This window comes from Cydia pomonella, chromosome 19 (assembly GCF_033807575.1).
Source record: "Cydia pomonella isolate Wapato2018A chromosome 19, ilCydPomo1, whole genome shotgun sequence".
Classification (NCBI taxonomy): domain Eukaryota; kingdom Metazoa; phylum Arthropoda; class Insecta; order Lepidoptera; family Tortricidae; genus Cydia; species Cydia pomonella.
The window spans coordinates 16580573-16604888 of NC_084721.1; the positions used below are offsets into that span (position 1 = coordinate 16580573).

At 36.9% G+C, this 24316-nt stretch overlaps 3 protein-coding genes across 3 annotated transcripts in view; 2 read left to right on the plus strand and 1 right to left on the minus strand.

The window, feature by feature from the left end:
• LOC133528319 (uncharacterized) overlaps positions 1-24316 on the minus strand; it is an 88215-nt gene that overhangs the window by 56161 nt on the left and 7738 nt on the right. The window lies entirely within an intron of this gene.
• LOC133528053 (uncharacterized) lies at positions 12960-14680 on the plus strand. Its single transcript, XM_061865259.1, has one exon. The coding sequence runs from the start codon at positions 13581-13583 to the stop codon at positions 14616-14618; it is 1038 nt and encodes a 345-aa protein (XP_061721243.1). The 5' UTR covers positions 12960-13580; the 3' UTR covers positions 14619-14680.
• LOC133528520 (uncharacterized) lies at positions 19625-21505 on the plus strand. The gene has a single exon (XM_061865907.1). It carries the CDS (start codon positions 19853-19855, stop codon positions 21503-21505), a length of 1653 nt encoding a protein of 550 aa, XP_061721891.1. The 5' UTR covers positions 19625-19852.

A 24316-nucleotide genomic window follows, 5' to 3' on the forward strand; every position in this document is an offset into this window, starting at 1 on the left:
TTTATAAATACTTAAATACATAGAAAACACCCACGAGGCCAGACCGGTCGTCAAATATCCAATATATTCCGTACATAAATGAGTATTTTGTATTTTTTGTATTTGTAATGAATTCACAAAACTCATTGGAGCCAGGATTTAAAGTCGGACGAAAGATCCACTCGCCCACCCTGCTCCCTTATATTTTCCTTATGCTCGAATACCTAATAGTTGCAGATGACCCGGAAACCCGCACCAACTGTTAGTATATATGTACCCCAAGATTGTCGAGATACAGTCTTGGATACAATTAGCAACGTTTCATTCCGTGATGTAAATGTTAAATGAAACAGTGGTCAACTGTTAAAAACATTGAGTAATAATCCATAATCAGAACGAACGGGAACTTTCTAAGTTTCCTGTATGAGAATTTTCTCATAAAAGTTACCAGAAATTTTCGGAAATTTTAAAAATGATCTCCAACTTACACACTGCTTGACACAATGCAATACAATACGGCAAACTACCAAATTATTGGCCCTTTACCATTTGGTATTTATACCATTGCTGCTACAGTGCCATATTATTTGGGAAGGAAATGAAGGCTTTCTAAGCATATCGTGCAAGCAATCGGCTTAGCCCATCTGGCCTGAACATGCAAATCCATAAAATAAACGGTTTAGAGGTCGGAGGCATGTACTAAATTACCTAAACCACATGAAATTTTCGGACATAATGGTATATATCTGTGGCCCTAGTGAAAAAGGGTACAAGTCTCTGGCAGTTTAGGTATATAAGGGCATAAGTGTTACGTGGAACTTACACCCCTTTACATCTGCGCTGCCAGAGACTTGTACCCTTTTTCACTAGGGCCACAGATATTTAACTGACTATAGTTGCTTTCGTAGGTAAGATATTGGCTTGTAGGTATTTGGGCTTACTTTTGAGGATGTTTTTTTTTTCGAAAAATAAAATTATTGATTGCAGTCGGGGAACCTTTTGAATAGGAAAATGCAATACATCAAGGGTCTGTAACTGCAATCGTCAGTCGTGATCACAAATGTTAAGTAGGTAATTAACTTATAAGTACCTATCTTAAAATATTTAATTTATTTATAGGGTGCTTATCCAGGTTCTAGACGGTAATCTCTCTCTACCACTCTTCCATATTAGTGCGATAGAGACAGTTGCGTTTCGTTCGCTACGGAGCGTAAACGATTGGCATCTTGGCTACGTACCCAGTTCGCTAAACTACAGCAGTCGTGGTTTTTTTTTAATGAATTTACTTTACGACCGATCTGGCCTAGTGGGCAGTGACCCTGTCTATGAAGCCGATGGTCCGGGGTTCAAATCCTGGTAAGGGCATTTATTCGTGTGATGAACATGGATATTTGTTCCTGAGTCATGGGTGTTTTCTATGTAATTAAGTACTTATAAATATTTATATATTATATATATCGTTGTCTAATAAGTACCCTCAACACAAGCCTTATTGAGCTTACTGTGTGTGGGACTTAGTCAATGTGTGTAATAATGTCCGATAATATTTATTTATTTGTTTCCTTGTGTGTATGAGCCATTGATCAACGTATTGCCGACACGACGATCCTGATTAGGCTTTGCACGGCCGTAGTTTCTTGCCCCTCGCGTGTGTATGGGACATTGTCCTAATTGCCTTCTTAAAGTGTGAAGCCGCCTTAACTGGGCCAGGCACGCGAGGTGACTCATGCACCATTACCACCCATAACCTACGATCACACTTTCCATTGCCCCTGTATGAAAGTGTCCGAAAAAACCATAAATAGGTGGCGCTACAATAGGTACCTAAAATACTTGAGAAAAAAATCTAATCATAGGCAGCGCACTTCACTCCGTCAATAACGCCTAGGTTCTAAGCTACTCTAGCGCTACTCTGGAGAGATTTGGAAATATTATTTATAGCTGATAGCTGGACACTGCAACAATTCTGCCTAAGGAGTTTCTGTTCCTTGCCTATACCTTCCATAGCCCCATGAAATAGGCTGAGAAGCCATCTTGAAGTATGAAAAACAAGAAAAATTTTGCTTAAGAGGGAAGAATAGCTTTGCGATCCTAACGAAATAACGGTATTTTTTCTATGAAATTCTATTTCGGGAGAAAACGTTCTCCACTAACTAAATTTTGACAAATCACTTTGATTTTGATGTCGATCGCTTCAGCATTATATATTGTAGGTTTATGGGTCTCTCTTTTTTTTGTAATGCAAGTAAAAAAAAAGGAAAACTAATAATCCTAGTTTTTCATTGTGTCAATAACATACTAAAAATAGGAGAATGGAAAATATTTAGAAGTGGAAAAACATTTTTTCTTTTTGTACGGACGAGTACCTACGGACTATAGTTCCCTCTTGATGTGATACTTTAGGAACCTCTAGGCGCCAAATGGTAAGGGGGGGGGGGGGGGGAGGGCGACGAAATGACAAATGTAAAAAAAAGTTTTAAGTGGCGCGGACGTGCAAATACGAGAGTGATTTCAGCCATCGAAAATTCATATAGGCATAGACCACGGTGCAAGTCATAGAGTAGTATAATATATTGGTGCAAGCAAAACCGACTTGCAGGAGACCACAGTTCGAAATCGAAAACGACAATGGTTAGTTGTGTCAAAGATAAACTGAAATGTTGCGCCACAACCACGTACAACATGCATACGGTGTGTGCTGTTGCTGGGCCTTCTACGAACCACATTGTCCTCGTTGGGAGGCCGAAGGCCAAAGACAAAAAGAGGACATGACCCAAAGGCTAAAAAGCATAACAAGTATTAGATTTTAAGCCAGTTTACATACCTCCCCTACAACTTATTATTATTAAGTGAGGAAAGCCATGTAAGAAGTGAGGAGCGAGCACTCTAGAGCAAAACACAGAGCTAAAATACTACCAATTCAATTCCGTTCCTAATTGGGTTTTTGCCAGTTGGTTCTAATCAACGCGGTCAGTACTGTCTGAGACGAATTAATTGAACTTTTATTAAATACAGAATGTGCGTTTCGTTAACAATTTCAATCTATAAGGGAAAACCGTCTACACTTGTACACATACTCCACTTACTGTTATGGTCGCTTGAGCAGAAGGAGCGAAGCCCTTCCTTTCTGACATTGTCTGAGCGACGTACGTATACAAGACATAGATCCCACAGCGAAACCAGACGGTTTTGGCCTGTCATGAAAACACTGGCGTCATGTAAACAGACTGAGGACCGGGCACGGACGCTGTTACTATTATCGCCATAAATGGGGCTGGCGGGACTGCGCTCTGCGACTGTGATGAAGACGTTCAAACCATCGAACATATTATTCAGCGCTGCCCTTTGCACTCTTTTTGAGGCCCCCGGAAGATCTGTTTAAATTAACACCTGACGCAATCTCGTGGCTTTGGACTCTGAATGTGGATTTATGATTATTTTATTTAGCTATATATTGTTTGAAATATTTATGTTAATACGCCATACAGTTAAATAAAAATAAATACGAGAGTTCTTGCCCTAGGACGATCTTTCCAGCAATCATTTTTTTATGCCGGCCTTCCCTTTGACCATTGACCATATATAATTTTCCTATTATCAATTTGTGTGTATTTGTGTGAAGTGACTGTGTCATTATTCAGCTACTATATAATTCCGTTTCTCCTATAATTACTAAAAAGGTTAATTTATTTTATAATGATTTTTGTCATAGTCCTCGTATTTTATATAAACATTAAATTATGATATTTGATATACGTACCATTACGTTACGTTCATGATTTCTTTTGCGTAACGTTGTGGTAATTTGGTTCGTTTCTTACTTTAATAGAATAATTGCTGGTTTTCCTAAGGGCATTTAAAAAGGATTTTAATGTTTTAATTGTACTCGCAGACGCCCTTGCGTGATAATCACCAGTTGGCATCGTGGTCTGTGACAAGAAGTACTTCCCAAACAGGCGCTTTAGGTACGCCAACGCTCAAGTATTTGGTACTTACTTAATAAAATTAAAAGAGAAATAGCTTAGGACATGGATACCGGTCCACAGCTTTACCAACGTAGCCACTGAAGCTTAAGTACCGAATCGCGGCGATTTTTTTCTTTATTTAAAACTTGCTGTGACGTCACATAGGTATTTGGCAGTTTTGTTTTCCCCTTGAAGTATTAGGAGACACATATTAAAAAACTTCTCTTCTTCTTCCTTCTTCTTCCTCGCGTTGTCCCGGCATTTTGCCACGGCTCATGGGAGCCTGGGGTCCGCTTGACAACTAATCCCAAGATTTAAAAGAATTAAAAAACTTCTAAATCTTAAAATTATTAAAAAAAAAAATATAATTTCACCTCGCTTGATCGAGATGTATTTCTAAAGTTCCAAAGCCGTCCGGTTATTCTGTAAATTAAATATTTCCAGCAATTTTTCCGCATTTTCCCGCATTTACAGTAATAGAATGAGCCTTGTGCTGTGTACACGGAACTGGCTACAATGAGCGCCATTACAGCAATCGGCGGGATTGCTCTGATAGTCGGAAAACTGCGCTAATGCTGTATTACTGTAATACGTTTAGTGGGGTTGATTCACTGTGAAATTGTTCACACTATAACAGACAGGCGTATTATAATTTTAATAAAAGGATATGAATTAGATCTGCATTATATATGGATCTGATCTGTGAATGGCAAAAGTGACATTTCTTTCAAGTTTCAATTATAAACGTTCAAGAATACGCCTGAAAGGAATTAGGTATTGTAAAAGAGATACGGACTAGCTGAGGTGGGGAATGGAAACGCTCCAGGTAGATTCTAATATTTTTTTTTTTTTTTCATATTATATTATTATTTATTTATTTCATTAAATACACGATTGTGTTTGAAATTATATAACACAGAACAATAACAATAAAAGACAAAGTTTATACTGAGTAACTATTACACTATATCTATGTCAAAGACTAGGACAAGTACAAAAATATCCAATTTAAATAACAAAAACAGGTCACAAGTAAGAATTAACATATTAATATTCAGATTTAAGCATCCACAAATTACACTAGATTTATATAATTACTTAAATTCTAATGAAACCTACAAATTTACATAATAACTTAATATTAACATAAAGTGTCAATGTTGCTATGGCATGTCAATCAATTGCACTAGTCATAAATTCCTCTACTGAATACAAGCACTGGTTTAGCAGGATTTTTTTAAGTTTATTACCAAATATGTATGAATTTGCTACATCCAGGTCCAACGGCAACTTATTGAAAAGAGTTATTCCCTGATATGTTTCAGCTTATTAAGGGGGCGTCCACAAATTACGTAACGCAAATTGGAGAGGGGGGGTCAGGCCAAGCGTTACGGTCCTGTTACGTTGGGGAGGGAGGGGGGGGGGGGGTTCAAGGTTTGCGTTACGTCACGCACGATTTTATAATAATACATAAAAAAAAATTGTTTTTCACATCCCTAATTTGCGATTCTGATTTACCTTTAATAGAATGTATTAAGAAATGGAACCAAAACCCGTTCATAGATGATTAAATTTCTTGATTCCTTGAAACCACAGTACCCCTAGTGTAAATAAATTAGTGTAAATAAATTACTAGGTGTACTGTACCCCTAGTGTAAATAAATTCGATTTTGAAACGTGACGTACGCGTTTGCGTTTAGTCTCATTTTGTATTGGATTTAGAATGAGCGCGCCAAGCGGGACGTTTTGGAAACTCAAAATCCTATACAAAATGAGACTTAACGCAAACGCGTTCGTCACGTTATGATGTCGATCAAATTTACACTAGGGGTACTGATTTCGATTAGACATTACTTAATCGCAGTGTATTCAGAATGTACATTTAATTACCTGCAATAATTTACGGGGTGAATTATAGTCACACTGATCAACTTTTTTTTTTAAATTTATTTATCACAAAAAAAACTTAAATGGTTTTTACATAATTATATTCCGCCAAGCTGAAGACAGTTTGTTGGCGGATAAAGCGCTCTTTAACATGTTATGTTCTACCCATTTATAACCTACATACTTATAACTTATACACTACTTAACTAGATCGGTAGGTATACTACAGTTATGCCATACAATCAATATACTATTAACTTACTACGGGACCAACCCGGAAATCGCAAAATAAAATTGTCAGGTTCATACATTTTGGCTGGTCATCAGACCAAAAAATTACTCTCCCATACAAAATATCAACTGATATTGAGTCAATTTTTTTTTCGCGGGTCCGATATTGGTCCCATAATAAAAGTTGCAGAGTATGACCTATTCAACGTGCCTCTACCCTCTGGACATAGATGAATAGGACGTGTCATAGATATAAGAAGTAAGGAGATTTATAACGAAGCATAATTTCAACGAGTCTCGCTGTCTCCAACTGTCCCCCACCACATCATTAAAGGCGTGGCCAGACAACCAACTCACGCGCTGTGATTGGCCAAACCGCGCGGTGTAGGAGCCTAGAGCGGCGGCACTAGAGTGAGGACAATTCGATAGAGCTATCGATTTTTTACATGTTCTGAAAATGACCTTAGAGTTTTGACATTTTTGTTTTAAGTAATAATTGCCATAGACTTAATTTATATTCCTTTAAATTTTTGACCTTATTTGCGAGCTAAGAATTTTAAGGTACGTGTAAGGTATATTAGTTGATCCATAATTTCTCTCACAAAGGTTTTTACTGATAAAATGTAATACAAAGCTTTTAATTAAAAAAAAAAACATGTACCATGATGCGAAAGCTTGTTTAATTTATGCTTAACTAATCAAATTGGTTTAAATTTTAGTCATTATTTGATGTAATGGTTGTTTAAATTGTTTACTTTGGGATTGTCGTTAGACGCGAGCGCTTCATTAAAAAAATAGTTTCAGTTTATTATAGCATATTTCGTCACCAATTGAAAGCAATTCCAGCATGTTATATAGTAAGTATAATGCACCATTAAATAAGCTTTTAAATCATATATACGAATAATAAGGAAACAGTAATCATAATTATCAGTAAAAATCTTTCTGATAGAACTTTTGGATCGACTAAGTATACAATATACTATTATTTTAAACATATTTATATTCTATCTGTAACTGGAAACATTTTTCTTGAAAATGATCCGAACAAATAACACTTTTCTCGCTCGTAAACTAGTTAGGGCCCTCTTCCTGTAGCATCTATCGATTTTTCGTTAATACTGGGATTTTTCGGGAAACTGAAAAAAATTGCAATCATGAACATATTTCTTTTTTGACTCACTGTAAACTGTACCTCTGTAAATTCCATTCACCACCGTTTCTTTTTTAATTGTTTACTCTAAATAATTGTATATTATTATTTTCAATTGTAGTATTGTTTTTTTTTTTTACTTGTAAACCGTATTATCCACCACAGGACAGGCTATGCCTAGTGTGGGGGCCAGCATAAATGTAATACTGTTATTATTTTATTTCTGAAATAAAACATTTGTACATTTGTACAATTGTACTTAATTAAATCAATTTATTTTTTGGCTTACCTTTTCGATTTTTAATCCAAATTAATAAGTATTAAATTAAACATTAGGTGCATATAAAATAATTTTAAAATTTTACTTGAAAAATAATTACTTTCGTATGAAAGTAATTATTTTTAATGTGTGTATACACTATCCAAACATTTTTATCGATAACGCTCAAAGATCAATTATATGCACGAGCACCACTCTACGTCGCGGCGTCAATGAAGGGAGCGGTTGGCGGTCGTACCAAGAAACAATAATGTCCCTGTGAATATCGCTAGCGGTTTAATGCATTGCACCGTTGCTAAGGACACTACAAATAGTTTTCCATGCCAAAGCGTCAATGTAGAATGCATAGACAAATTGCCACGCGTTTGTATGACAACATGGTCTGACTCAGAAAAATTATGTCACTGGATTTATTTGTTAAAATGTGTGGTTTTATTGACTAATACGTGAAAAAAAATTTACTATGTAACTCCATGATCCTTATAGTTTTTGGATGCACTCCTATTTCGACACAAAATAATGCTATAATTCGGCATTTCAATAAAATTGACGCGCACATTGTTCAATGACAGCTTATTTGCTACTGTCTTACGGCGGGCCGGTATGGCCACGATGTGGCCATGTCGCAGCGACACGCGCCACGCCTCCGTCAGCCATCTAGTACTTTCTATGATCTGAGGGACGTGTCGATTAGGCTATTTCTAATCTATGTACAGCTCATTCCAAACGACAAAATATTAACGGAGAAAGTAATGATTTACTATTTAATTACTTCGGAACAGCCTGTATGAAGATACAAGGTAATTAAAGAGTATGTCATGTCACTAGTGCCACTTTAATCTTATCGTCATCGTGAAAAACTTATAGTATACTCCTCTTTATTGAAGACTTATTTGAATTAATTTAACTTTAAAAATATATTTTTTTAATTTTTTATTTTTTTATTTAATTGAATCAAAAGAAGATTACAAAAAGCCCTAAACTACTAATCTGCCAAACTACAGTACAGTTTGTTGGCAGAAAAAACTAAATCTACCCTCCATCAACTAGTATAGGTATAATAAATATTATTAACTATAGCCGCTTTTGCATACGTATGTATATTGAAACCTTGGTATGTTAAAACTTAAACGTCCGAGTGGTTATCACATACTGTTATTGATCACAGGTCATTGTATTATGTAATTCAAGCTAACATTGTAAATTAAAATAACTGCTAAGTTTAAGCTAGTTATTAGTTTAGTTTAGTCGCTGTAGTACCCATGTAAATAAATGATTTCACACATATAACCGAAACAAGCCTGTCCATTAGGGTTGCCAACCGTACTATATTATATAGTATTGTACTATATTTTGGCTGTCTGTACTATATACTGTTGAAAATATATATAGTACGCTAAAATACTATATTTCCGACATCCTTCTAATTTGTTCAAGATCGATTATCAATTTAATTCTAATCAAATAAAATTATTTCAAGTAATAAGACAAAATGGCGTGAGGAATGCAACAGGGCTGACATAAATTTAATAAAAGTGAGCTATTAAATTGTCATAATATTCAGGATGAATGTACTGAATCGTTCTCTCATTTTATTAAAAATTAGACATTACTAAAAAGTGCACAAAGCTCAATAAAAAATATGAATTTAAACTTTAAATAAATATTGTTATTAAAAAGATTTTTTTTACTCTTTATTATTACTGGGCGTATGAGATGACGAGTGAGCAGTTTTACTTATATAACTAACTCATTTAATTAGTAATGATTGTTTTTCTGATGAACATTTAGGTAAACGCGCGTAAAGCACTGATTTTATCTTCTTTGTAAATTTCGTAAAGTTTGGACTGCTAAAAATGGTAAGTTTGTATTACACATATCCTGTACTTCAACTTTAATAAACTACATTTTTGTTATTATAAATTTGAATTTAGTTATTTGAATGAAAGTTAGACGTAATCAATTTTCTCCAGAACTAACTTGAAAACAAGTGACAATTTCTCTGAAAATCGACTTAATTTCAACGAAATTTTGATACTTAAACAATGTACAACATTTTCTAAAACTGTTCTTATACATCATTTTGTATAATTTACTACCATAGTTTTTTGATGAATTTTTAAAAATTGTCCCTTCTCTTCACATATTACTGGGGACGCACGCTAATAGAAACCAATACTTGTTATTTAGATATTACGTAACAAAAGGAGTACAACGACTAAATCTCTCAATTTTACATTTTTGCTCTAAAATCGTTACCATAACTAATCTCAACAGAGTGCTAGTAAGTATGATTAAACGTATATTACACTTATGTTAAGCATTTTATCTAAAAGTACTATATTTTTTTGAAATGTACTATATTTTTAATGCCTTATTCTGGAAAATACTATATTCCACCAAAAAATAGTTGGCAACCCTACTGTCCATAGACCCACCACAGAACATTCCCACAGAAAATGTCGTAGTAATTTTAACTTTTTTAAATATATGTGATGCTAATGACGTTTTTAATGTGGAAAGGCTCCACACCGGGTCTGGGATCCAGCTGATTAGTTAATGTTTAGGTATCTAATCAAATAATTTACCATATTAGAACATCCCTGAGAAGGAACTCTACTCGGGATCTCGGTTAATGTCCAGAGTAGAGACACGTATAGGTACATAATAATATACTTATTTACCTAAGATAGAAGGCCACTTCAACAATGAATTTATTTGAATTGCCGCGTAACCTGCATTAGTCAAGTAGGTAGGCGTTAATTACGTGTGCACGGCACATTACCACACATGAATACTCCTTACATTACTAGCTTTTACCCGTGACTTCGCCTGCATAGAATAGGGATAAATAGATTACTTAGATTAAAGTAAAATAGATTACTAATCTATTTTACTAAATTTTATTGTAAAATTTATTATTATTAAGTAGCAATTTTATTAAAATATTTTTTTACCCTCAAAAATGATTAAAGTAAGGGTGATACCATGATACCATTAATACAAATTTGTATCTCAGGCAGCCAGGATACGCGATGATTTTCTAGTAAAAAGTAGCTGGAAAGTCTTCAGAATTTTTTTTTTAGAATAACTAACAACTTTTGATTTACATATTTCGACTCGGAATCACGAGACTATCGATTGAAACAAAGAAAAAAAGTGTCTCCCGTTTTTCATACCAATTTTGGATGTCAGTTTTGTCACTGACGGTCCATACAAAATGTATGTGAAAATGCATCACAAAACGAAATATTTATTACAGATTTTTTTTTGTCGGGGATAAAAACTATCATTTGTCCTTTCCTGAAACTCAAAATATCTCCCTACTAAATATCATCTAGAACCATTGACATATATCTAAGGATTGGCCTTACGGGCACCAAGAACGATGCTAGTTCAGTGGTGTCACTCACGAATGCCAAACCAATCGCGCGCGTGATGCGAACTCATCAACCAATCGCGTTTGGCTGTTCGAATTCGTGTGCGTGACACCGCTGTACTGGTCCCATTCTTATTAGCCGTATCTAGAACGGTTCAGCAGTTTAAGGGTAAAGAGGTAACAGACAGACAGACAGTATTATTTTCGCATTTGTAATATAAAGTAGGGCTATCTACCTACGACTGTATATAAATAATTAAAGTAAACAAATCGTGCAGTGTTCATTGGCACCTTCACTAATTTATAGCAATACTGGTGACCAATAAGGTGCCAAATATTGGGACATTTATCTTAATTACCCAGAGTAAAGGATGACTCACGTTAGACCGGCTTGGGCCCGGGCCGGGGCATCCGACACTTCGTTTTCCATGACGGGTGATCGGTGATCACGTGTTGCTTTCTATAGAAAACGATGTATCGGACGCCCTCGCCCGGGCCCGGGCCGGTCTTACGTGAGTCATCTTAAAGGGTGCGGGATATTAAAGTACCTATGCAAGATGATTTCTCGCGTCCAGAACGGATCGTTCATATAAGGGACGCGGGACGCGGTAACATGTCTGTGAAGTTGGCATATCAAAGTCTAGCAGATCTCCTAGCAGAATTTCGATTTAGTCAATATTCAGGTGTGGTCTGCTGAAACATTTTCAGGAGATTTAGGCTTAAATTTGATCTTGAATGATAGTTCTAGGCAGTTAACATACTTTAAAAGTGAAATAAATATATTTTTTTATTCCATTTGTAACTAAATAATATGCTAGTGTGTGAAGTTAGCATATCATTTGGTAAAAATCTATAGTATTGGTTTTTATGATGAAAACGCCAGAACTATTGCTATAAAGTATCAGGCCGCGTAGTCAACGTTACAATCGTTAACGCTCCGTAGCGTAGCGTAGTCATCTCTCTCTATCACTCTTCCATATTAGTGCGACTGTGACAGTTGCGTTTCGTTCGCCACGGACCGCGAACGATATGCATGTTGGCTACGCGGGCAGGAACTCTAGAACTATGATGCATGCTGTTAAAACTCCAATAAAAATGTGATCTATGACTTTGATATGCCAACTTCAGACATCGCGGTAGCGGCCTACGTATAGATTCTCTCTTATCTTGGATATTAAGAAAGAGCTCTACCTGATGCAAATCAATACGAAGTAATGGAATAAGTTGATTTGTTTACGTATTTTCCATCTTTATATACGCTTGATGAATACGTAAGTAGAATCTTATATCCTTGAAAGATGTAAACACTCTCGGAGCTTTAGACCCTTGTTTACTATTTTGGTCTACGTGCAGTATCTAAGTATATACCAGTACCCCTAGTGTAAATAAATTCGATTTCCAAACGTGACGTACGCGTTTGCGTTTAGTCTCATTTTGTATTGGATTTCGAAAGACGCGCCAAGCGGGACGTTTTGGAAACTCAAAATCCTATACAAAATGAGACTTAACGCAAACGCGTTCGTCACGTTATGATGTCGATCAAAGTTACACTAGGGGTACAGTACCCAGTTTGTATAGGATTTTGAGTTTCCAAAACGTCCCGCTTGGCGCGCTCTTTCGAAATTCAATACAAAATAAGACTAAACGCAAACGTGGAAATCGAATTTATTTACACTAGGGGTACTGTATACAATATACCTACTTAACGCGTTTTTATTTCCCTAGTCTTGAGTACTAATCCAGTAACTTTATACATTCTTTGCGTGAAATCCGGTGAATAGTTCTGATCTTTTGCAGACTTGTTTATGATGTTAGCCCAATGAACGCCGAACGCATCTTTGTTAATTATCGAAATGAACGCGAAATCTTTGGATTTTTCTAGCTTGAATTCGTAGGGTAAGTATGTGCAGTGAGTATATACATATATATGCACTTATGTCTCAGGCGATGTCGCTTGGCACAATTGTTCCTTAGGTCAAACAAAGCCGATTTGGTCCGAATTTATGATTGAAATACGACTAAACACTAACTGACACGACTGGAAGAGATCCCATACAGGGATAAGTTCGCCTTTGTTGTGTTATATAATATGATCCATCCATATACCTAGTTTTAGTTATTAAGTTGCTACTCACATATTTGTTTACCTTTCCCAATAGTTTTGTACTTTGAAATCATAATTAGTTTCTTAAATACTTTATTTACACTTCCCATCAATAATTGTAAACATCCTCATGTCTTAATGTGTTATTTGTCATTAGTGTTAACTTATCTCAAATGGTCCTGAGACCATAATGTGTTTATTATTCTCATGTTTATCCTAATATCCTAATGAGACTTGTCTCCCTTATAAGCAGTACTACGTCCCGAATTAAATCAGTCTAGTTTGAACCGTCAAACTGTGTTTTACTCCACCCCACATAACAATTTTGGCGCAGTCGGTAGGATACATTAACCGCGTCACACCGCCGTTAAGCAGACGAGCTCAACGCCTGGGCTAAGGACAAAATCGCCACCAGCCTAGACGGTGCCTACAGGGCTTCAAACAGCTCGCCGAACAACGCTCCGTGATGCAAATTTGGATCCCGTTACTGTGGTAAGTGGCCAAACACGTTTGCTCTGTTCCCACATCCTATATCTCCAGGCTACTATATATATCTTAAATCCGAAATCTCTTTATCTTGTGACATATATATTTAATCAAAAATGTCCCCAATCACTGAAACTATGGCCGCGCAAGCAGCAATTAAAGATACAATCAAACTAGAGACAACATCACCCACTACATCAAATGAGGCCAATTCGGAAACAATACCTTTAAACACACTCCTCCGGTTAATACCGGATTTCGACACAGCACAACCCGCGCAAGTTTATAGGTTCGTTCGCTCATGCGACTCCGCTTTTGAATTGGCAAACGCATCTCAACAACCAGTGATCCTCACATATACGTTAAATAGAATTTCTGGGCAGAATTCGTCAGATATATTTGCAAAAAGGTACCAAAGTTGGTCAGAGCTGAAAACATTCCTAATTCAAAAATTCTCACAAACGAAAACGTTGACACATCTTAACTTAGAGCTTCAATCATTATTCCAAAAACCGAATGAATCGGTCACCGATTACTTTCATAGAGTTGACTTATGCCGTAATAAAATCCTCGACAAATTAACCGCCGAAGTTTCTGACGCATCATTGATCGGCCGGAAGACCAGCACTGAGGAAACCGCCTTAAGCATATTTGTAAATGGTGTGAGCTCTAATCTGGGTTCGATGCTGAGGACAAAAGGTTTCACCACCTTGTCCGAGGCTGGTACATTCGCGATTCAAGAAGAAAAGATTCAAAACATGAATCACGCACGTCAGGTCCTATTTAGAACCCCAGCTTATAGTAGCACCATTCGTAGGCCAACGCCACCGATTAATCAGACTCAATCTTCACTTTCAACCGCACAACCAAACACATTTAGGCCAACAAAAACGTGTAATTATTGCAAAAAACCCGGTCACCTGATTTCTGAATGCAGAAAGAGAGCTTACAATAATAATATAAAAAATCATAATATAGAACGCCCTACTAATGCCCCTCTTCGCATCAATAATTTAAACTTACAAGCGGCCGAGGAAACGGGCTTTCACTCGGGAACCGCTTCGATATATTGCCCGAATACCCCGATGACTTCATCAAGACAAAACACAGCCCCGGAACTTTACGAAACCATGCAGAACCTACAACTACAATAGATAAAAATACATCTAGATCTTCAAAATTTCAGCAATCTCCAAATACTTTAAATGCCGAAGTTATGCGACCGCAAACAAACCCAGTCTATCGGAGACACCTGCGCGACGCATCCACACAAACTCCAGAACAATCTAATATCACAGAAAATCAAATTCCTAGATCCACTAAATCGCTAAATCAACCAGAACAATCTAATATCACAGAAAATCCATTTCCTAGATCCACTAAATCGCTAAATCAAGATCCAAAATCTATGACAATACAAAGTAAAGTCTCAGAGCCTCCTAAACCTATTGCATCGTCAAATCAAGCTTCAGAGTCTCCCAGATCTATAACGTTACAAAATCAAGTACTAGAGCTTCATAAATCCATCGACTTCCTGCTAACTCAATTCATCAATGTAACTGAATCTCTTTCGAAATCTTTATTACAACAAACTTCAAATGCAAACGATACCCCAGAAATAAGCGCGACAGCCTCTTTTAACCCTAATAATACGAACTCCGAGAATAATTCTAAGGAAACATCCCAAATCATTGCTAACTCTAAATCAATGGACAATCTATCGAATTTAAACCAAATCACGAATACCCCATTCAAAAGTGAAAAATCGTCTAAATCAAAACATCGTTCAAAATCACAGCGGAAATCAAAATCTAAGCAAAAGCCTAAAATTCCCCAGGAAGAATATACTATAAACACGTTAAACATACCCCCAGAAGATCTTAAACATTGTGTATTCCATGTTGACGGTGAACCCATAACCTTGTTAATAGATACTGGAGCAGCCATCTCAGTCATAAATAAAGATAAAATCGGCAACAATAAAATCGATACGTCTAGAATCGCCTCAATCATAGGTGTATCTAACACAAACTCCACCGTCCAAACTTACGGCATCTGTAACTTATCCCTAGATCAATTGCCCAAGTTCACATTCCACGTAGCTAACCTTAATATTCACGCTGATGGCATATTGGGTAATGACTTCATGTCCAAATTCAATGTCGATATCTCATATGAATCTAAAACCCTGCGAATACGCGACAGAACATACAAATTTCTTACTCTAAACGATTCTACAAATCCTCCTATCGACAACAATAAACAAACCCTCAGACAAAGATCAGAAACTGTTATCACTTGCCAAACTAAAGATATCTCAGACGGAACAGCAATCGTAGACAAACAATCCATTGACGATCACCTAACTCTTCCAAACGCGCTTGTTGTTATCAAAAATAATCATTTCTTAATAACGTGCGTAAATTCTAGCAATGAAGACAAAACTATATCTATTCCCACCATCCATGTAAACTCAATAAGCGACGTAGACTTCGATCAGTACCATCTCCATACATTTAACTGCGGTAATGATATAAACACTCGACCCCGAAAAGATATAAACGAACTTATTAGACAAGACCACCTTAATAACGAGGAAAAAGAATCTCTAAATAAAATCGTCACAGAATTTTCCGATATCTTTTATACTGAAGGTGAACCTTTGACGTTCACCAATCATACAAAACATTCCATACCCACTACCTCCGATACGCCCATTAATACGAAAACATACAGATTTCCACAAATTCACCAACAAGAAGTTAAGACCCAAGTGGATAAAATGCTAAATCAAAATATAATAAGACCTAGTACATCCCCTTGGAGCAGCCCCATCTGGGTTGTGCCTAAGAAATTAGACGCTTCCGGAAAACAAAAATGGCGTGTTGTCATCGATTACAGGAAGTTAAACGACATCACTATAGGAGATAGTTACCCACTGCCTAATATCACTGACATACTGGATAAATTAGGTCATTCAATCTACTTCACGACTTTAGATCTTGCATCCGGATTTCACCAAATAGAACTAGACCCAAAGGACATACCAAAAACCGCTTTTAATACACCATATGGACACTACGAATTCTTAAGAATGCCTTTTGGTTTAAAAAACGCACCTGCTACCTTCCAACGCGCAATGGATAGCGTTCTTTACGGCCTTCAAGGTGAACGGTGTTTCGTTTATCTAGACGATATCGTTATTTTTGCATCCAGTCTCCAAGAACACGAAGATAAACTAACCGAAGTTTTCAATCGTCTAAGAAAATGCAGCCTTAAAATCCAACCCGATAAATGCGAATTTCTGAGAAAAGAAGTGGCTTACTTAGGTCACATAATATCCAGCGAAGGAGTCAAGCCAAATCCTGAAAAGGTAAAATCTGTTCAAGATTTCCCAACTCCCAAATCATGCAAAGACATCAAGTCATTCCTAGGACTAGCAGGCTATTACCGTAGGTTCATAGCCAATTTCAGTAAACTTACGAAACCCATGACGAGCCTTTTAAAAAAGGACGTACCTTTTATTTGGGGACCTGATCAACAGAAAGCGTTCGATTCATGTAAAAACATTTTAACAACTACTCCTCTACTACAATACCCCGATTTTAGCAAAGAATTTATACTCACAACAGACGCTTCCATTCATGCCATCGGAGCTATCCTATCCCAAGGCGAAATAGGTAAGGATTTGCCTATAGCATACGCATCCCGTACTTTAAATAAAGCTGAAACGAACTACTCAACTATAGAACGAGAATTATTAGCAATAGTATGGGCAGTTAAACATTTCCGACCATACCTCTTTGGTAGGAAGTTCAAAATAGTCACTGACCACAAACCTCTCACTTGGTTATTTTCAATTAAAGATCCAGGATCCCGTCTCGTTCGATGGAGGCTCAAACTTGAGGAATTCGATTACGAAATTATATACAAAGCGGGGAAAATGAATACTAACGCAGATGCACTTTCCCGTCCACCAATTAACAACATAGGAATCAATGACTCCAAATCTATTTCAAATGACTTCTTACAAACACATTATGAACAATACGTATCACAAGGTTGCACACCAAATTCTCACTTGCTAAAAACAACTCCCGAAAGACTCTTAGACGCACGACACAAAAATATATTCATTCCAATTCCATGCAAAAACGCCGATCTCGATCATTTGTTCAATGAAGCTCTAGGTCTATGCCCACAAACTAGTACCTACCCTGATAAAAGTAAAAATATCTATGAAACCGATCATCTAATCTCAGAAACTAAACAAAATCTTTACTTTTGTTATACTAGACCTTCATACTACGACCCCTGGGATGCCGAAAGTTATTTCAAGTCTTTATTAGTATGTCTAGAAAAAAACCATCCCGAAACCCTGTTCGTCCCAGATCTAAAACATCACCAAACATGCAAACTACGAGGAAATCAACAGTCACATATCACCGCTTACCTGGCAGAGCTGTACAATTGTAATGTCACAATCTGTGAAAATAAGGTTGATTACCCCACATCTGAAGAAATACCACAAATCTTAAAAACATATCATAATGAACCACTTTTGGGACACCGAGGTATTACCGAAACTTGTAGAAAGATCCGCGAAAATTATTTTTGGCAAAACATGTCAGAAGACATTAAAAATTATATAAACTCATGCGAAATCTGTCAACGTAACAAAATCCAAAGACGAACTTTTAAGGCCCCCATGGTCATAACTTCCCAATCTTCAGAACCTTTCGAACGCGTGTCTATGGACTTAGTCTCATATTCCGATATTAGCGACAATCATAATAAATACATATTGACATTACAAGACGAACTGACTAGATACGTCCAAGCTTACCCCATTCCCGACAAAGAAGCCCTTACAGTTGCCAAATATCTTCTTCACTTTTGCCAACACTTTGGAGTACCCAAACGGTTCCATTCTGATCAGGGTACCGAATTCATGAACGGACTAATGAAACAATTAACAAAGTTTCTAGGTACAAGTCAGACATTCAATACAGCCTATCACCCCCAAACGAACGGTGCTCTTGAAAGATTCCATGGTACACTACGAGACCACATACGTATGTACCAAACGAGGAAGCAAAAGAATTGGGATCAAATAATTCCCATGGCAATAATTTGCCACAATACATCTGTCAATAACTCCACAGGATATACGCCCTACGAACTACTTTTCGGCTTCAAGCCACGCCCCTTTTATTCACTCAAAACAGTACCAGAATACTCAGCAGCCGACTATATAAAAGACCTTAACGAACGATTGAGAATAGCTCGTGATGTGGCAATCCAAAACGTCCAAAAAATGAAAGAAAGGGCCAAAGAGCGTTATGATGGTAGTATTAGGAACATAGCTAAGTTTGCGTTAGGCGACAAAGTCCTGGTAAAAGCACCTAATCCCAACAATTTGGATCCCAAATGGGAAGGACCTTGTGAAGTCATCAGAGTTGGATTCAATGAAAACTACCTGATTAGGAAATCCGGTAAGAATCAACTTGTCCATGCCAACCGACTCAGACCTTTTGATGTAAATATAAATAATCCTAAAAGCTAAAACCCCTTAGCCGTGTAGCGATCGGCTTTACCAAAGAATAATCCTACTGCCTTTAATGTTTGGCATGTCGTAAGAGGCGACTAAACCCCTTAGCCGTGTAGTGACCGGCTATGTCAAGAATAGTCCTAACGCGTCTCGCAAGCGTGTCGTAAAAGGCGACTAATCTAGGATAATTTTAGGTTAGGAAAACTCATCTAAATCTAGTACTATAATCAAAATCTAGTTTATAAATCTAAATAAATTTAAGTACGATAGTTTATAAATCAAAATCCATTGACAACTCTTATATTTTAAAACATATTGTCATTCCAGGGTCATCTGCCCGGCACTTGCACTACCTATTCCCCAAAATACCTCATCTCTATCTTATATTATGAATAATCCCTACTTTAGTTTTATTATATGCTCTATAATCAAATTAATATTATACATAGTTCTCTACAAATTATATAAGAAACTCAAAAAAATAATCAAATTACGTAGTACAAATAAATCTCATAATTCTAATCAAACCAATATACCCCTTTCAGGGCCTTCGCCTCGGCGAATGGAGCTACAGGTCAATTGACCGAACCACTCCCTTCCTACTCCGGTCTGTTCTTTAAAAACGAAGGCACGATCTACCTAAGCGACGAATCCTGGAAATTAGTTATCTACAGGGATCTTAGACCCCTTTTTATCGCAAAAGATTCGCTCGTTCGATTAGCAACCAAATTTCATATCGTCTCTACCCAATATAATAATTTTACCCACATTGAAACCACGAAATCTTTTCTTAAACTAAACCTAGGAAAAATCGAAAACCGTTTAGCAGAATTAAATATGTACTTAGGAAAAAATTCAAGACAAAAACGCGAATTATTAGACGGCCTGAGCGTCGTCCTTAAATGGCTCATTGGTACACCTGATGCCAAAGACGCCATGCATTATGAAGATTGTATTAACCAACTCGAAAAACGTGAAACCGATCTTTCATCACTTATGCTCGAACAAACTCAAATAATTTCTTCGACTGTCAAAACCTTCAACGAATCAATTCTCAAAATCACTTATGATGAGTTAATCATTAACGAAAATATCGAACGCTTAAATAATTACCTTAACTCTTCTCAATCACTTCTGTTTAGTTTAAAAGCCAGCCAAGATGTGTCAGCTATTTCCCTTCAAATTTTAGAGTCAGTAGTAAACCTTGAAAACGAAATCAACGAATGCCTAACTAGTATCCTCTTTGCAAAGTCCAATACAATCCATCCGTCAATTATAACCTTGGAAAAACTTTATAAAGAACTCCTCTTATCGAATCATATTCGCACGAATAAACATCTAGTTGACACCGTTAGCCCACAAAATATACACACAATCTTAGAATCTTCCTCTCTATCAGCATATGTATATTCAGATAAACTTGTATATATACTTACATTCCCTTTAATTCAGAATGATCCTCTCGACTTATACCATGTATACTCCATCCCTATAAAACATCCGAATTCCTCTCTTCATACCACTATCCTCCCTGAGCACGTGTTCCTGGCTGCGAACCCCAGCGGCCAAACCTACGTGTCGACAAGCAGTTTAGAAACCTGCAAAACATACGCCAGCGAAAAACAAGTCTGCACCGGTCTCGTCGCCTACGACGCTACAGCTCGTCCCCTGTGTGAACTACAAATTCTCCACAGCATCTCCAAATCCCTTCCGAAAATCTGCACTACTTCAACCTTCGAAGCCGACATCAACACTTTTCAATACATCGAGAACAACAAGTGGCTATACATACTGTCTGGCGAAACCAACTGCGTCCTACAATGCACTAAAGAAGTAACACATCACAAGATACAGGGCGCAGGCATCCTATCATTACAGAAAAACTGTAAACTCCACACTGGATACAGCACGCTATCAGCATCACAAGACTCCGAAGAAAATATAACTTACCCTATAATCGTACCCGACATAAGAACTGACGACTGTTTCGAAGAATACAGGGACATCGCGAAACCTGACCTGATGCCAATTAAAATTAATGAATTGCCACTAGATTCCTTGAAACAAATCAAAAACCATATAGATAAATACGAAGAAGAAATCAAGAAAATAAAATCCACAACATTCGCCCAAAGGAACACCACTACTTTCTCTTGGGTTTATTTTACACTTGGCCTAATAATGTTAGCCTACCTTGTATTTAAAATTTGCAAACGCTGTCCCAATGGACTTCTACTACGCCGCCGAACACCAAATTCTCCAAATCGCGATTCCAACGGATGCATCCAGATCTTCAATAACTGCTTCGCAAATTCATCTCGACAACAGAGAACCCACGTCGCAATTCCCATGTCTACAATCTCAACTAGCTGCGTCACAGAAGATGAAGACGAAGACATCGAGCCTCAGCATTCTCAGCCAATCTCACCCGTTTCCATTGTTCCTGCAACTTCTAAAAGATCAGGCGCAAACGCCCAATCTTTATTCTAAGGGGGGAGGTGTTATATAATATGATCCATCCATATACCTAGTTTTAGTTATTAAGTTGCTACTCACATATTTGTTTACCTTTCCCAATAGTTTTGTACTTTGAAATCATAATTAGTTTCTTAAATACTTTATTTACACTTCCCATCAATAATTGTAAACATCCTCATGTCTTAATGTGTTATTTGTCATTAGTGTTAACTTATCTCAAATGGTCCTGAGACCATAATGTGTTTATTATTCTCATGTTTATCCTAATATCCTAATGAGACTTGTCTCCCTTATAAGCAGTACTACGTCCCGAATTAAATCAGTCTAGTTTGAACCGTCAAACTGTGTTTTACTCCACCCCACATAACAGTTGTATTTAATTTACTCTGTAACTGTGTTTTTTGTGTTTTTATTTCTACGTACAATAAAGTATATACATACATACTAATAATGCCAAATTTTGATGAATGAGGTGGTTATCGATTTACCTATTTTTATGACTACATGCAGGTGACAAGCTAAATTTATAAGTTAAGTTTCAAAAAGAGGACAAACACAAGCTAGTCGGGTCGGGTTATAGTTTTTCAAACTGAATGTTTGAAAAACTCGTTCTTTGTCTATGTTTTTTTTTTTTTTATATACTACGTCGGTGGCAAACAAGCATACGGCCCGCCTGATGGTAAGCAGCCTCCGTAGCCTATGTACGCCTGCAACTCCAGAGGAGTTATGTGCGCGTTGCCGACCCTAAACCCGCCCCCCCTCATTGAGCTCTGGCAACCTTACTCACCGGCAGGAACATAACACTATGAGTAGGGTCTAGTGTTATTTGGCTGCTGTCTTCTGTAAGGTGGAGGTACTTCTCCAGTTGGGCTCTGCTCTAGATCTGGAATGACATCCACTGGCTGTGCCCTACCACACAAAGCGAGATGACATTCACAATGCCCATACCTCTCTTTTGGACGTAGTTTAAGGACGTACCCGGGTCCAATAGATATTCGTCACGAATCTGTGGGTTTTGTTATAAGACAAGACAGAAATGTTATTGTCGCCAACATTTCGTTTCACCTCGCTAAGTAAACTAGTACCTACACAAGCGTGACCGATTTCAAGGAAAAACTAATACACTTTTTATTGACTACCTACGGTGACGCTTAATATTACAAACTTTTATTTAGGGTTCCATATAAGGTGCACCCGGTTTTAATTGTCTTATACTAAATCAGCTCTAGACATTGACATATATTACCGGACGACCGGTTTGGCCTAGTGGGTAGTGACCCTGCCTACGAAGCTGATGGTCCCGGGTTCAAATCCTGGTAAGGGCATTTATTCGTGTGATGAGCATGGATATTTGTTCCTGAGTCATGGGTGTTTTCTATGTATTTAAGTATTTATAAATATTTATATATTATATATATCGTTGTCTAAGTACCCTCAACACAAGCCTTATTAAGCTTACTGTGGGACTTAGTCAATTTTTGTAATAATGTCCTATAATATTTATTTATTATTATTTATTTATATATCTAAGGACGGGCCTTACAGGCAATAAGTATGGGGGCCAGTACAGCGGTGTCACGCACACGAACTCGAGCCAATCGTGCAGTCTTTCCCTTTTTTGGCGAGTACGTGGTACAGGTACTTCCCTCTTAAAAAGCGAATGTGGGTAAAGCAGAGACGCTTTCCAGATAGATTATGGTAAGTATATTGACTCGCCTGTGGCTATCTATATTGCACGCGCATAATTATATTGCTGTCAAGCTCGCACAGTGACAAAGTACCTCGCATAATTTGTGCACAAGCCCTTAGGAGCTTATAAAAAATGTATGGAATTTGTTTAAGCTCATTTAAAACAATAAAAAACTCGGAAAAAGTCAAACAAAGGTGCATTAAACATTAGCAACAGTTAGGATGGAAGAATACCTTTTCGAATCTTAACGAAATCACGGTAATTTTTCTTCTATGAAATTCCATTTCGGAAGAAATCGTTTTTCGCTAATTAAATCTTAACAAATCACTTTGATTTTGATGTCGATCGCTTCAGCATAATATATTCTAGGTTTATAGGTTTCGCTTATATGAAAGAAAAAAAAATTGTTTTGCAAATTTTGAAAAAAAGGAAATCCTATAAACCTAGTTATTTACTTATTTATTATGTCAATAACATACAAAAAATCATGGAGAATGGAAAATATTTAGAAGTGGAAAAACGCTTTCTCTTTTTGTATGGACGATCAATTGGTATACTTCCCTCTTAATATATAAAATAATTAAACAAACATCAACCTTATTTTAGTAGTAATATGGTTTATTATGGCTATGAACTTGTGGTGTAATTAGTGAGTTTTGCTTGTCACCTGACGATACAATGAATTATTTAAAAATCTAAGAATATTTTCCATAATAGGTATTAATTCAGAGGGGAGCATACGGACATTTGTAACAGCGGTCGTCCAGTATCCTAACGCTTCAGTACCGGCAGAGGACATCAAGCTACGAGTAAGATCAGGTGTTGAAATCAATATCGTTGTAATTAATCGACTCATTGTTATTGATTGTCTCGTATCTGATCGGCCATATCAACTGAGCTGAGGACAGGAAGTATCGCTATTTCATTAAGCATTGCTGTTCAGTCACACAGTCATAAATGACATTTGAAAAGATTATTAACCATAGAGACTATACATCTCTATTGTATTGTAGTAATTATTTATTTTAAGAGTATTTATTATAATGTAATGTTTACCCAGTGGCAGCATGGTTCCATTTTTATCACTTGTCACTATGCCCGTCACTTTCGCGCTTACATACTCGTTAGAACGT

Excerpts from the sequence above, each read along its gene's own strand:
- LOC133528053 (XM_061865259.1), top strand. The coding sequence starts at position 13,581 with ATGTCCCCAATCACTGAAACTATGGCCGCGCAAGCAGCAATTAAAGAT.
- LOC133528520 (XM_061865907.1), top strand. The coding sequence starts at position 19,853 with ATGTACTTAGGAAAAAATTCAAGACAAAAACGCGAATTATTAGACGGC.